General features: G+C 29.2%; 1 protein-coding gene across 1 annotated transcript in view; it reads left to right on the forward strand.

Moving 5' to 3' along the window:
• The first annotated feature begins 217 nt into the window (after window positions 1–217).
• The window catches only part of LOC113375521 (coiled-coil domain-containing protein 13), an 87,736-nt gene continuing 72,272 nt past the window's right edge, over window positions 218–15,681 (forward strand). Inside the window, exons 1-7 of the mRNA XM_026615453.1 lie at window positions 218–283; window positions 4,061–4,190; window positions 5,862–6,067; window positions 8,462–8,720; window positions 11,271–11,506; window positions 14,027–14,146; window positions 14,485–14,603. Of these exons, the coding sequence (XP_026471238.1) occupies window positions 218–283; window positions 4,061–4,190; window positions 5,862–6,067; window positions 8,462–8,720; window positions 11,271–11,506; window positions 14,027–14,146; window positions 14,485–14,603 (1,136 nt within the window). The remainder of the gene's footprint in view (window positions 284–4,060; window positions 4,191–5,861; window positions 6,068–8,461; window positions 8,721–11,270; window positions 11,507–14,026; window positions 14,147–14,484; window positions 14,604–15,681) is intronic.

A 15,681-nucleotide genomic window follows, 5' to 3' on the forward strand; every position in this document is an offset into this window, starting at 1 on the left:
GTACTAGATAATGAATATCTGACGTACTAGATAGTTTGTATAAAAACAAATATTTCGAAAACAAAATTAAGATACAATTCATCCTAGTGGGCTATACTCGCCCTGGAAAAAGATAATCAAAATTACTACGTTCACAGTTTTTTTTTACATTTTTTACAAATACAATATTTTTATATGCATGCAGAAACTGGAATATATATGATTATAATACTATAGCATGTCAAATGATGATGAAGTCGACTATGATGACAAATTTATGGTAGAAACTGAAAATGATTCAGAGGTAACAATTCACATTTGAAAATACACACTCACTACTTATCGCATAGAAGTGAAATCAGTATTGCTTTTACCGTAGTCATATTTAAACTCTAATTGGAGCTCGCAAAATAATAAATAAATTAATATGAATGATAATATTTGCTTCTGTCAAGATTATATAAACAATGAACGGTATACCAAGTCGTGCGAATTAAAAATGGCCTTGAATTATTATTATTAATATTATTATTATTATTATATATATATATATATATATAGAATTTTATGATATGAGCGGAACGAATATTAATTGTTTAATATGAACAAAACAGCACTCAGATTTGTTTAACACAACTTTATTTTATGATACTAGTATATAAGTAACTGTTTTTGAAATTACACTGAAGATGAGACACACCATGGTCTCGAAACGTCTGTAATCATAAAATAAAGTTGTGTTAAACAAATCTGAGTGCTGTTTTGTTCATATTAAACAATTAATATATATATATATATATATATATATATAATTGATCTTTTAAAATTTAGTTTATTCTTTGTTTTAAATAAATTTGAAACTGAGAGTATTAAATATTTTTAATGACAACAAATATGTTTTAAATTTCACAAATAAGCTATAGTATAGCTATATATAGTAAAATTTAATTTATGTTAAATAATTTAATTATTTATATCAAATTATTTAAATTAGTAAAATTTTTAAGATTTTTTAAAAAAAATAATTTTCGGTACGGAAAATTTTAGCAGTTTGCTTTAAGGAACGTTGTCAGGCACCAATGTTTTTTTTAACCAACTTTTTCAATTTTATTTTTTTGTATTTCCAAATTAAAGAAACACATCCAGCCCTGAATTTTTCACCCTCCTGACACAAACCCTTGCTTCGTGAAACTCACTTTAGTAATCGACTAGTTTTTCATCGCGCTTTTTTTGAGGGACCAATTTTCTTTATTTTTTTTTAATGCTTATTTGAAAAATGCATACAACTTTAAATTTTCAACCACCTACCACAAATTCGTATTTCATAATAGTTATTATAGTAGTCCAATCATATTTTTCTCTATCTAGCTTGATAACAAATCAATTATAAGCTTTTTATGAACGTTTCTAACTGAAATTCGACCAAGATTTTTTGAGCTTATCCAAAATCTTAAATTTATCCGCTCTATTTGCTAAAACATTTTTAGCGAATAGAGATTAGATAATGGTGTCAAATTATCGTAGGACTTACAAGATTCCATTGTAGAAATATTTTTTGATGTCCACACACAGGAAGCACATAGATTATGAGTGGTTTGCATAGAGACCAATTTTAGAAAAAAAAATATAAAAATTAATATTAAAATCTGAACATATAACAGTTTTTGAACTAGGTACTATGTAAATATATGCCACAACCAGAGCCGGATTTAGAAATTTGGCGCCCCGGGGCACTGACAAAAATGCCGCCCCATCCCTGAAATTTTACGAACTTTCGAACTTTTTTTAAAGCAATCGCGCTGCTTCAGCTGCGCAGAGACAAAATATAGGAGCGCGTAAGCGCCGCGTCGCTGTCTAACGAATAAACAATGTTACATAATCCATATAAATTTAAACAAAATTTATACTTATTATTAAAATATTTTTAAAATATCTGATAACTTGATGTACATATGTCTTATGATCACTTTTGTCCACGAAATGTTTCTTTTTCAATTTTTTTTATTAGATCATCGAAACCGCTAAACCTACCTCCCACAAATTTAAGCAGTTATTTATTCTATAAATTTTTTTGAATGATATTGGACGCTTCTTTTCTCAACAACTAAATTATCATTTTTGGCATTTTGGCCCGTATTTTCAAAACAGTTGGACCTGCCTTGGTCAATAACTAATCAGCACGTCTTCTTAACAATCATTGAATTGAATTGAATCATTTAAATCGGTTGATCCGTGTTCACTTGAATAATAAAAAATATTAGATTTGTATTGATGGGGAGACGTGCTGATTAGTTTTTGGCACGAATTATGAAAAATGGTAATTGAGATTTGATATTTCTTCTCTGAAACAGCTACGCAGCGCGATTGCTTTGCAAAAAGTTCATAATTTTCAAAAAATTTCAGAATACAAATAATGTGTTTTAAAAGTCAATTTTTTTCATTTCCAATTTTTTTTCAATTTTAAAGCTCTTTATAAAATGTAATTTTCAGTACGGGATGTTTCAATAATTTGTCTTAAGGCACAATGCCATGCGTCACTAGTTAATTTTTTTTTTTCAACGCTATAAGCTTGGAAGTGCAGAAATTCGTCATTTTAAGAAGGCTCGAAAACTGAAGAAAATATTATTTTTAAACTTTCAGCTTGTTTACGGATCTTTATATTAGCCAAATTGACAAATTTGATAATGACTTATTAACCAATTTGATAATTTACGTTCGGAGAGGGAGGCAAGGCAAAATAATAAATTTTAATAATCGGTTATTTCAACCCTAATTTTGCATTGCAATCGTATTATGTTTTGTTAATTATATTTCTTGAAATAAAAAATGCTGTTAAAAAAAAGTTGATTATATTGTATAGATTTTTTTTTCTCAGTTTTCAAATTTTGCCGCCCCCAAAAATTTGCCGCCCTGGGCAGTAGCCCCGATTGCCCCTACTGTAAATCCAGCACTGGCCACAACTGTAAATCTTTCTCTAAGCATGCTACAGCATAATATAAAATAAAGAGTCGGATTCAAAAATTAATCAAATAATATAAAGCGCGGTAATAATATACAAAACTTTGCATCTTCAAATGTGTCAATTTAATTTAAATGAAATCAGTTTCGGGTTAGAATAGCACTTGCAATGACTACTACTATGCCCCATGAACATATGTAACATGTTTTGTAGTGGGGTTAAGCAAACATATAATTTGTGTTCGCTACCCGCACTTATATAGCACATACTTCCACAGTCACAATGATTTAGTTATTTTTTAAAACATTTTCATAATACAATTTTTCTATAAATATTATTAAAGTCCGTTTTCAAATAAAATACTATATGAAAAGATAGATTATGAAATAAAAATGTAAGTAGCTAGTAGCTACAAAATGAGGACAATAAGTAGATAATTACAATGATAATAAATTTATATATATATATATATATATATATATATATATGTATATATATATATATATATATATATATATATTCTTTTCAAAGCCGAGAAGAGACCATCCCACTAGTCTGAACTCGGACGCAACATTTCCCACTGATGTCAATAAGATCATTGACACAAGAGCAAAGGTAAAAACTTTATTTATGTATTTATTAATTTACAATAATCTTTAAATCAGTAAGTATATTTAGCTCAATGCATATTTTACTATGAGTTTAGAACAGCTGATATTAGTTAAAATAGAAATTAAAGTTAAATTCGTCATAGAATTTAAAAATAGTATAAGCTACAATACAATTTATCACTATTATTCATTAAACATAACTTCATATGTGTTCAATGAATCTTTGTAATTATATTAATAAATACTCGTAAGATATATTTTAAATTATTTGTGATGTTCATATTTGAACAAGATAGAAGTTCATTAGTAAATTTGCAATCAAATCTTGAAATATACACTACAATTGTATACAAAATATACAAAACGGTGAGATGAGTGATCTATTTAAATAACCGTTTTTAGATAACGATATTGATGAGCCATCTTATTTATACAAATGTTTAGACATCCCTATTTACTTTTATCCTACTTATTATAAATATTACACATACTTCTCAATATTCATTTTCAGATGCTCTCCCAACAGAATGACGACCTTAAAGCCAAATTGGATCTAGCTAAAATTGAAATTAAAAAATTGCACCAAAGAACGGAACGCTTACAAGATCTGGTAAAGAAGCAAGACGGGCGAATATATGGAGGTTAATATAAATGTTATATTTATTTATGCAGAACATAAAAAAGTACTCATCTTAAGCTGCTATCATGCTATGATTGCTATATGTGTTTAAATACAAGAAAACTAATTCAAATTAAGAGAATCAATAGTTGTACCACGATGCCATATCAATTGTAAATGAGTTATTTACGTGAAATAGATTTGATTCTAGATAATAATAAAGTCAGAAATACAAATAAAAAAGAAAATAATTATAGGAAATCAAAATGAATTGATTACGGTGGTTGTAATCTACAACTACCAGTAAATCCTGAAAATTTTCAGTATTTAGTTTAATTTTAGTTTAACGTTGGCTGTTTCAATATAATATATTAGACAATATAATATAATAATATAATATAATATATTGTCTGCAAAGGGTATAAAAAAATCACGAAAATGTTACATTTTAAAATTTCAAAAAGCATATGAAATAATTACATGAAGTTTTTTTTCTTAAGGCGAATTGCATGAACATCCGGATATGTGAAATAATCGATGTGAAAATAGAGATTTAACAACTATTAAAATTATTACTATATAATATTTAACTGTTTATATAATACCAAAATTAAGTTTTCGTTTTCAATTAAAAAGTAATCAATGCAATTTCTAAATTACATCTTTCAAGCAAGCATACAATAATTGTAACTGTAAGAAGTAATTTATTTAATTCATTCTGTTATTCAACGATGTTCAGTATAAAACACAAAATGAAATAGGTATACACAGTGGATGTCCTAAGAGAATGGCCCATTATTTCAAGCATTAATGCAATTTTATATTTATATAACTATTTCTAGGTCTAGAGTATTTTAGAATGTTCGATTAGTTAGATCATAAAATCATTCTGCAAAAGTAGCCAGTAGCTTACTTCATCATCAATTGATATCTTAACAAAAGTTATGTTTTCGCCAAAAAATCCGATTGGCTTATTTTATGTTTTGTTGGCGTATCAAGTCATTACAAATCATTTGGCTATAATTGGAAAAAGTATACATGTGTATGCAAGTGATGAGCTGATTAGATTTTGGTAAAAACGGGCGATTCTTTTCTATTTTTTGACGATTTAATTTAATTCAAAGCTTTATTAAAGTCGTTAAAAAAGAGAAGAACCGTGTGTCTTTACCAAAATCTAATCAGCTTGCACACACATGTATACTTTTTCCAATTGCAGTTTGATTTAGAATTACTTGATATGCCGAGAAAACATAAAATTAGCCAATCGGATTTTTTGGCGAAATCATAAACTTTTCTTAAGATATCTGTTGATAATGAATTAAGCTACTGCTTACTTGTCAGAGAAGACAATTATGAATTACACAGCGAATAGGTGGCACACAATAATTAATTTTGTTAATTTGCATAATATACAAACTATTTTATAGATATACCAACATATCAATACACGAATACATCGTACAACCATCCAACAAAATATATATACTTGGACCTAAAAAATCATTTATTGTTATATATATAACCACGAGTACCATCATATTTTCCTATCTTGAAGGTTTTTTGTCAGTTTTATTATATTCGTAAAAATCGAATACTTGTTAATTATTTCGAAAATACACGCAAAATAAAAAGATAAATTAAGTTTTCCTCGAAGTAGACTAGTTTTAACAAATTTACTTATGATCTGTTTCAGGTTCTGATATTGCGAGCGCTAAACTCGTAGAGTTGAGTAAAAAGAATAGAAACCTTCATGCCGAACTGGAATCCACGAAAATGCGATACTCCAGCGTCCAAGCACGACTCGAGGAAAGCCAAAGCAGAGCAGCACCACCGCCTGCGCCCGATCCGCCAGCTTCGGTCGATGCGGCACAACAAGAAGCCATCATACGTAATTTACAGGTAGGATGTTAACAACTATCACATCGATATAATCAATTGTATTCTTAGGTAATAACTCTACCATTTTCTTATTACATGCTTGCAATAAAGAATATAAAATAGTTATTTAACCTTGAGGTATACTGCGGAAAATTTCTATTTTAGAGATTTAAAATTGTTAAAAGTTGTGCATGGCATGGTATCAGACAAATTGCTGAGAGTTCCCGTATCATAATTGAACATTCAAATAATAAAAACAAATATTTATAATATAATATAATCTATAATCAACAAAAATGATCAACGATTATTTACAACTGTTTTCAATATTTTTAAATAGATTATTTTAAATATTGTAAATGTATTATTATATATTAAAGTGTTTATAAAATTGGGAAACTGACGTATTCTACAAACAACGTATGTTTATACAGTGGCGGATTAAGCTTTCTGCCGCTTTAGGCCCTATCTGATCAGGCGCCCTTTTTAATAGACAAATTTTTACTTTTTTAATTAAACCATAATTTTATTTTAAATTACTTAAATGCAATTTTTAACTTTGCGCAAAGTACTCGTAAGTTATAGTAATCGCAAAAAATCTTTTTTTTTTGCATATTTTTACGTTTACGTTAAAAAAATTGATGTGTGTGTATATATAAATATTTTATTTCCATAATAAGAAAGTTCTGATTAGTTTTTGGCAAGGACAGGTCTAGCCGTTTGGAAAATGCAGAACAAAAATGCAAAAATTGCAATTCGGTTTTCGAAAGAACCGAGAGACTGGTTTCAGAATAATTAAAAAAAAATTACTTATATTAACGGAATAAATAATTACCTTAATTTTTGGGGATTCAAATTTATCGGTCGACCAAGCCGTTTTTTGTAATTAGCAGAATAAAGAAAAAATTCGTCAACGTTTTAGCCCACATTCGTAAGTCGATTTAAAAAATTCAAAAACCATTCGAAAGATCTTGGTTGGAAATCGTATTCATTAGTTTTTGGTAAAAACCGGGAGATTACGTTTGCGAGACGATCGGCCAAGCCGGTTGTTTAAAATTAGTATAAAAAAGCAAAATTATTACGTTTTTGGAATAAAGCCAGAAACCGATTTCTGAAAAAAGATTTCTGAAATATATCATTTAGGAGTCAAAAGATTTGACAATATTAAAAATTCATCAAAGTTTGATAAAATTTCATAGTCAAAATTTGTGTTAAAAGTCGCTTTTGTGATGTGATTAATCAAAATTTAATTTTCAAAAACGCCTGAACAGATTTCATAAATTAAAAAGTCATTGAACTAAACTCGATAAATAGAACCGAGATATTCAGAAATTTCGTGTTTTTTTAATTTTAAAATAATTCGATTATTTGAAAATTTTAGGTATTTCAATTTTCTCAAAATTTTGAAACCAGTATACTTGCCTTTTCGAAAAAATAATTATTTCTTCATACCATTAAAATACCACAAACAAAATAGTTTTTGAGTCATTCCAATAGTTCTTTATTTTGTCATACAAGTAAAATGTGTCTTGAATTATTCAAATCGGATGCTCCGTTTTTGTAAAATTGAATTGGCATTTTTTTAACTCTTTGCCCTCTATTCCGAAATGAATGCAAAAAACTAATCAGCACGTATTTCCGATATTATAAATCGAATGTTAATTGGCAAAAAATTGTAACCGCACAAACAAATGCATACATCCATTTTTTCTAAGGTATGTGAAAATGTTCAGGAGATCTTGAGCGTAGAGATATATAAACAATTTTATTTACGATTTTTTTGGATTATTATAACTTAGCCTTCCTGAAGTTGAAAAAATGCCAATTGGAGGAAGCATACCAAATTGCCAGATATTTTAGTTTAGGATTCTGTTTGATCGTTTTGAAAATTTTTGAAAATTCTGTTCATAAAAGAAAAAATGTGTTTCGAATCATTCAAATCTGGCGCTCCGTTCTCTCAGAAATTAAATTGCAATTTTTGGGATTTTTGCCACGTATTTTCGGAACGGCTGGACAAAAATTAATTAGCACGTCGAAATGTCGACGAAAAATTTTATCCGCACATACACACACATACATACATACATAAACATCAATTTATTTTAAGTTTAAATTAAAGTTATTGAATAAAATAAAATATTAAATATTACTGCAAATTGTATAAAGTAATAAAAACTTATTTTAAATTTATACCGCAACCTAATTAGATTTTTGACATTCATTAATATTTAAAAATAAATTAGAGCAATTAGATCGAATTAAAACGGATCTGCATGATTGCAAATAAATATAAAATCATTTATATTTGGTGACGATAGAGAAAGAATTTTTGAACAGACACATTCAAATTTTGAAAAATAACTATACTACACATTTAATTACTACATAATTAATTTTCGATATTAAAATGTCAAGGCTGAAGTGGCGACGTTACGCGAGCAAGTTAGTTTAGCAAAGCAGCGTATGTTTGAAACCCGCAATCAGAACCTGGCTCTCAGGGCCGAATTAAAACAAACCCAGCGTCTTCTGCAGCAGGAAGTTGGCGACGGACTCATTATGCAGGGAAACACGCCCACACTACCTTCGACCTGGCGTGGGCGAGCCCAACAAATTATCGCCCTTCAAAATAAAATATCTGATCTACAGCATAAGTGCGGCCAAACTACTGCTACAGGTATTCCAAAAAGAATCGCATTACTTGTAAATGAAATTTTCGAAGTCGCTATCACGAGATAAACGGCAATGTTTGAAAATCCATAACAAAAGTTATTTTTTTCGTTGTTAGTTTTTTTGGTTGTGAGCACTATTGTTCAGTTTACGAGACCTTAATATAATTTTTAAGTATACGTTATTTAATTGTTATTTTGATCAAAACTGCTACGAAACAAAGGACACCTTTAAAAATGTTTTTCCCGTCAGCTCAGAACTGAATTACACATACAGCTTGAATACAAACTTTCTGATCATCATATATATGGCTAAAATTATTTTAAAAACATATATGGCTTCTTTTACATTTTTGTGGAAAATATAAGATTTGTGTGACTCTCATTATATTTAGGCTAATATTCTCATTTTCAATTGAAATATTAGCCTAAATATAATGAGAGTCACACAAATCTTATATTTTCCACAAAAATGTAAAAAAAGCCATATATGTTTTTTTTTTGATAGAATATGAAAATATTGTTATTATATTTAAAAAAAGTCACTACATCGATACGATACGAATATTAACATGAAACTTATGACTCTTATGCTTTAGTAAGAACAATGGTGTTGTGCTAATATTTTTTTTGCCGGAACGCTAAAATTTAAAATCCGGTTCATAAAATTTGATATATTTCGATAAGAACTCACAAATCTAATATATTGACTTCTTATATAATTAACTCTATTATATACAGCTAGTCTATACATTAAATTGTACAAGTATGAGGGAATCATTGAGTACATAATTTATATTCTTCAATGACATTAATTATATTTATTTTGGTATTATTTGTATTCATTATTAATACCTACAGGTATATATTATGATATAATAGTACTCAAGATTTATTACAATACTTTATAAGACTTAACCTAATAATATGATAGATAACCTATTACCTATCATACTATACTATATTATTGTACATCATATATAGATATCTATTATCTATCATACCGTGAGATAGATACTCTTACTATACTCTTATAAATACTACTGTCTAATTTATATATTCTATTAATAATATGATAGATAACCTATTACCTATCATACTATACCACATTATTGTATCATACCGTGAGATACCTATACCGTCATTAACTAACTTATTATATACCTACATACCTTTTACTTATAAATTCTACTGTCTAATTTATATATTCACCTATATTATATAGGTTTTATCTTACGCCCTATGTATTTTTTTTATTATCTCTATTGTCTATACCGGGATTTGAACCCGAGACCTCCGCGTGGCAGTCGCGCGCCTTAGCCACTACCCTATCGGGTATCCCCACCAATAATATAATATGGGACGCACTGTTGTTACCGCGGGTCATTTTGTAATTAATTAGATAATTAATACTAAGGTGGCGCGACGACACGCAAAAAAAGTCGGTTGATTGTAGCGTTACGCTGGTGTAGTGGTCAAGGTTGTCGCGTGTCACGCGGCGGACCCGGGTTCGATTCTCGGTAGGGTTAATATAGTGTGTGTAAGGGAAATTATAGGTAATAGGATATATAGTAGATATAGGTTAGGTGTATTCGGTATACAATGTAGGGATTTGAGAGTATATGATGAAATATAGCGTATGGTATAGATGTAAGGCGTGTAGTATAGAATGCAACGTATAGGCATACGTAAGGCTGTAAAAATACACGAGTAGGAACCTATGATGTAGATGTTAGCGTATAAGAAATGCGAATGAATATAAGATTTAATTTATAAATATTATTTTTTCTTTAAGAATTTTTATCTCGGTATTAAATACCTAAAATACCAAAATATCCGTTAAAGCATCGATTACACCTTACTGCTGCCTTTGCCGTTATCACTTTATAGAAAATTAATTACTGCACTTTTAAACGATTGTGTGCACTGTACGACAATAGACATAGAATTATAAATTTTATTAAATGTTTGAGTAACTTGTGCGAGCTGATTTTCTTAAGATGTTCTTAGTCTCGCAACTTAATTAATTCTAAAAATTCTAAATTTAAAAATATAATATAAAAATTATTATACCGCTGTCTGGAAGAGATGGCAATTTATAAATATACAGACTAATACATACAGAATTTGGAATTTTTCTATAATCCGTAATATTGAGAAAGTTTGCATTAGACCTAAAAAGGGATGCGTATTTACCTAAGCTATGGAAATATATGGAAAAATTATATGATTTGCACATGCATCCTGTGCTCACTTATTAATCTTTACTTATTAAATCATTTTCTGTATGTAGCGATTTTTTATATTTTTTCTTGCCGGAACGCGTTCCGTCCCAAAAATGATTTGCCGGAACAACGTTCCGGCGCGTTCCGGCTCGACAACACCACTGAGTAAGAATTATTACTAAAAATATAAATTGTCAAGCGTTGCCAGCGAAATATTTAGTATGGCATATAATTATTTCTTTTATATAGCGATGAGCCAAATCGAAGACGTTGTTAGGCCCTGTTTTTATCGTAAAGTTTTATTCGGATTAATAATAATTTATCATCGAATAGAACAAGCATGCGTGTCTACGCTACGTCACATTGAACAGCAACGAAGGACTGTGCAGGAAAACACAGCCAAAGAACTTGCGGCAGCTCGAGCGGATCTCGACGGTAAAGACCAGATTATCAACGCACTCAAGGCGCGTTGCCGAACTCTCGAAAGCGAAAATGACACCCGCAAGAAGCGCGTTAAAACACTGCTCGAAAAGGCCTCCAATGACAATCAATACATCCATGCTATACAAGTAAGTTCGAAAAGGAGAAAATTTTATTTCACTATTTATCAACGTCTATCGTAGTACCTAACTTGTAAAAACATCAAATGATTATGAATCATATATAAATATATAAAAAACCAATAAAGTTTGATATTTCTAGTCAGCTCTCATTTGAAATGGTCACATCTAAAAGATCGTTAAACGAATCAATTAAAATTTCGGTAACATACTTATTTTTAAGAAAATCGAATTGTTCCTAAGTAATCTTCTATATATATATAAAAATAAGTAGGGTTTTCCTTCCTGACGAAATAACTCCAGAACGCACGAACCGATTTCGACAATTTTGCATTCGTTGGAAAGGTCTCGGGCTCCGCGAGGTTTATAGCTAAGAAAATTGGTGGTGCATGGCATCGTGCCCTAATGCAATTGCTGGATCTTCACGCACCGTAATTAAAAATTCGAGTAATAAAAATAATCAACAATTGTTTTAAATAATTTCAAATAGATTATTTTCTATATATATAAAAATAAGTCGGGGTTTCCTTCCTGACGAAATAACTCCAGAACGCACGAACCGATTTCGACAATTTTGCATTCGTTGGAAAGGTCTCGGGCTCCGCAAGGTTTATAGCTAAGAAAATAAGTAGTGCATGGTATCATGCCTTAATGCAAGCTGCTGGAACTTCACGCACAGTAATTAAAAATTCGAGTAATGACATTAGTGACAATTATCAGAATTATACTTGGTTAAGTCAACGAGCAATTCCTGCCGCAAAGAATAATGATGTACACGTACTGAATTTCACCATTCAATAAAAAATTGCTGGCGATTTGGTGACATACCAATGATTCCGACTGGTCTTCCGTTTGACTTCAAAACGATTGCAATTTCCTTGCGTTCGCAATAACAAGTCGCAAGGCCAATAGCTTAGTGTTTGCGGGATAAATTTCAAATAGATTATTTAGAAAATCATTGTTTTTCACATGGGCAGTTATACGTTGCCTGTTTATGAGTTGGAAAACCATCCGCTTTGTTTGTGTTAACCAAACCAAAAAACAAAAAATGTGGTTTACCAAAGAGCACTTCAATGAAACGGATAATTTGCGGATTCACTTTCATTTACTTAGAGAAGTTCAACTAAAAACACTTCATTTTTGTAATCGAAATAAATTCATTACTGTTGTATAATAAAATCATTTTTTTCCTTTTCAAATATAAAACAAACAAAAAATTTCTTCATCTTTCTCACGAAAGCATCTGGTGGCGAAACAGAGTTCGTCGGATTTGCTAGTGCTTTATATAAATCAACGCAAACTATAACACAGAAAAAAAATTATCTGTATTCGGTGTGAGCATATGTTTTCCAATGTAGTTTTCACCGCTGATTACGAATCTCAAGTCAAAAACTGGGGAGTCAAATGTCAAAAAATTGAAAAAAATCAAAATAACGACCAAATCCTTGATATAGTAATTACTCTCCATTATAATTTCTGTCGTTTCCTGACCCTTTCAACTTTAAAAGTTTCAATTAAATGATCTATCACAAGTTTGTTTTGTAAAAAATCTGCAGTAAAATTACTAGATCGGTGATTCTGTCGTTTGTTTTTAATTTTTTTTCCTTTCATTGTTTCCCATTTAACTTCAAATTTGTGTTTTGATTCGTGTTCAGCTGTAAAAACTACATTGAAAAAACATATGCCGGACTCCCAATCAGGCATTTTTTTGTGGACCTGTGAAATAATTGCAAACCCCAAAAACGGTTACGGTTAGTTTTTATTTTCGCTCGGCAGAATCCAATTCAACTTCGGCTAAAATCCTTCACTGCGGTAAATGTTATTGGACAATAGTTCAAAATTAATAAAAACTTTTGGACTTGTCGATTGCATAAAATAGACTTACTTTCGCTTTCGCCATATGCACGCTGATGGCTACTATTTTTGATCTTTATAATTTATATAACCCTTAATTAGTCGAAAGTTTGATTGAAAATTATCTGTTTTTTTTTTTCAAAAATCGTTAATAATAAAGAAATTTACATATAACAACACAACCTTAAAATCTTTTTGCTACAATTTTTCTGTACAAAACAAGTGTGACGATCAAGCCGCAACGATATTACTTTCCGACATCTTTACATCAATTCAAAATGTCGCCCTAAACATTATGATAAAACTGTTTTATAGACAAATTTGTTATTTATAATGCATCTTATATCAATTTATTTACTATTATTTTCAGATTTAACACTATTATTAAATTTTATATTATTTACATTTCCAGCTTAATATCAGTCAAGTAGCAAAAAAACATTCTTAGAATTGAGGGAAAGTCTCTTGAATGTGACCAGTTGACCAGCAAAATAGCAGACTTAGAGGTAATACACGATTATTTTTTTTATATTGTTATATATAAGATATTTTTTTTAAAATATTTGTATTTGTAAATATTGTGTAGATTATTATAATTCAAACTATCTTTTACAAACCTCAAAAAAAAATAGTTGTTTTTCAATATGCATATTTTTGCATTATCCATGTATTTAGGCAGAACTCAATACATTAAAACAAGACAACAAAGGACAGAAGTCTTCTTCTCAGGAAAATGCTAGCACCAGTGACTGTCAACGCAGACACGTCCCAGATCAAGACAAAAACGCGCCTAATGTAAATATCCTATAAAATTGAATGAACTTATTAAATAGAGATATAACTTATATATTTAGTATTTAAACCCAACAATTTTAAACGTATGACGAAAACAGATAAAATTTACAAATTTTCTTCTAAAAACCATCTACCAAAATCGAATACAGTTGAACGATGGTGGTTCCAAAATTTCTTGACAATTTCAAAGAATAATGTAAAAATTACAAATTACAAAAAGTTTCTTAAAAATTTATTCACAATGAATTAAAAATAGTAATAATATTTTTTGGAATAGTATCGATCAAAAAATGTAAATTTGTGTCATAATATAATAATATCAATTCTATATAAAACAGGATCATTATCAAAGTATTGCTGAAGCCGCGGAATCAGAGCGGCAAAATATTGAAAAGATCCTGAGCATCACTCACGAGAGATTAAATAATGAAGTTAGGAAGAGCGTCCTATCTCACAAGTACATATTTGATAGTCCATTATTTCAAAGATTAAAATTCCGAAAATTTTCGAAAAAAAGTCCATTAAATTTTAATAACTGACATTTTTTATCTTTTTCTTTAATTTATTTAAACATCTATTGTAAGTTTACCCTATATGGTGTATCAAAAATAATTTCCTCAAAGAATGACTACGAACAATTCCAAATATCAGCGCGGATTCAACACAAACACGTAAGAAAATATTACGTTGAATAAAAATTGTTGACATCTATCATATGCAAACTTTCTAACATTAAGATAATGACATTACTTGCAGAAACCAACTAAAATATTTTTGATGTATTAGAATGACTTGTTTTGAGTTTACTAACGTCATTGCTCCTCCGTGCAATATCAATTTAATGCACATGTATACTCAAGAATTTGAAATGTATTTTTATAATTATTGAGACAAATTAAATAACAAAAAAAATATTAACTAACATCAGGATTTGTAGCAGCAAGAACAATAAATATTTCATTTTTAGAATTAAATAAAAAACGTTTGAAATTGATAATTTTCTGAAACTAATATCAACATTTTATGGTATTTATTTTATGAAATTAATGTGTTTCTTGTTAATATATACGAATGTACTAATAAATAAGTACAAATAAATAATCAGTTAACCCAGCGGTTTCCAACCAGTGAGATGCGTCCCCTCAGGGAGGCGACATGCTGTTCTAAGAGACAAATTGAAAAATCTTCTTACTACATTTTGCGTCTTTGTGAATACAAGCATTTATTATATACGTATTAAACTAAAAACCGATTAAATTTAATTATTCAAGTAGAAGTGAGTTTTTAAGAATAGTTTTGATCAAAATTAAAAACTTATCAAAATAAACAGTGTAAAATGCTTTATGTATTTAAATAGAAAAATCTCAATTCATACTAAGGTGAAATAACACAGCTTCTGAAATATTTTAAAGAATTTTCACAATATATTTTGTTTTTTTTCAAAAAATTTAATTTAAATGGTATATAGCCACTGCTTTATACGCATGACGAGTATGCCCGCCAATACACAAAATTCTGCCATGAACTTGTATATT

This window comes from Ctenocephalides felis, unplaced genomic scaffold (assembly GCF_003426905.1).
Source record: "Ctenocephalides felis isolate EL2017-DRISC unplaced genomic scaffold, ASM342690v1 CF-g0.4_SCAFFOLD_01886, whole genome shotgun sequence".
Lineage (NCBI taxonomy): Eukaryota > Metazoa > Arthropoda > Insecta > Siphonaptera > Pulicidae > Ctenocephalides > Ctenocephalides felis.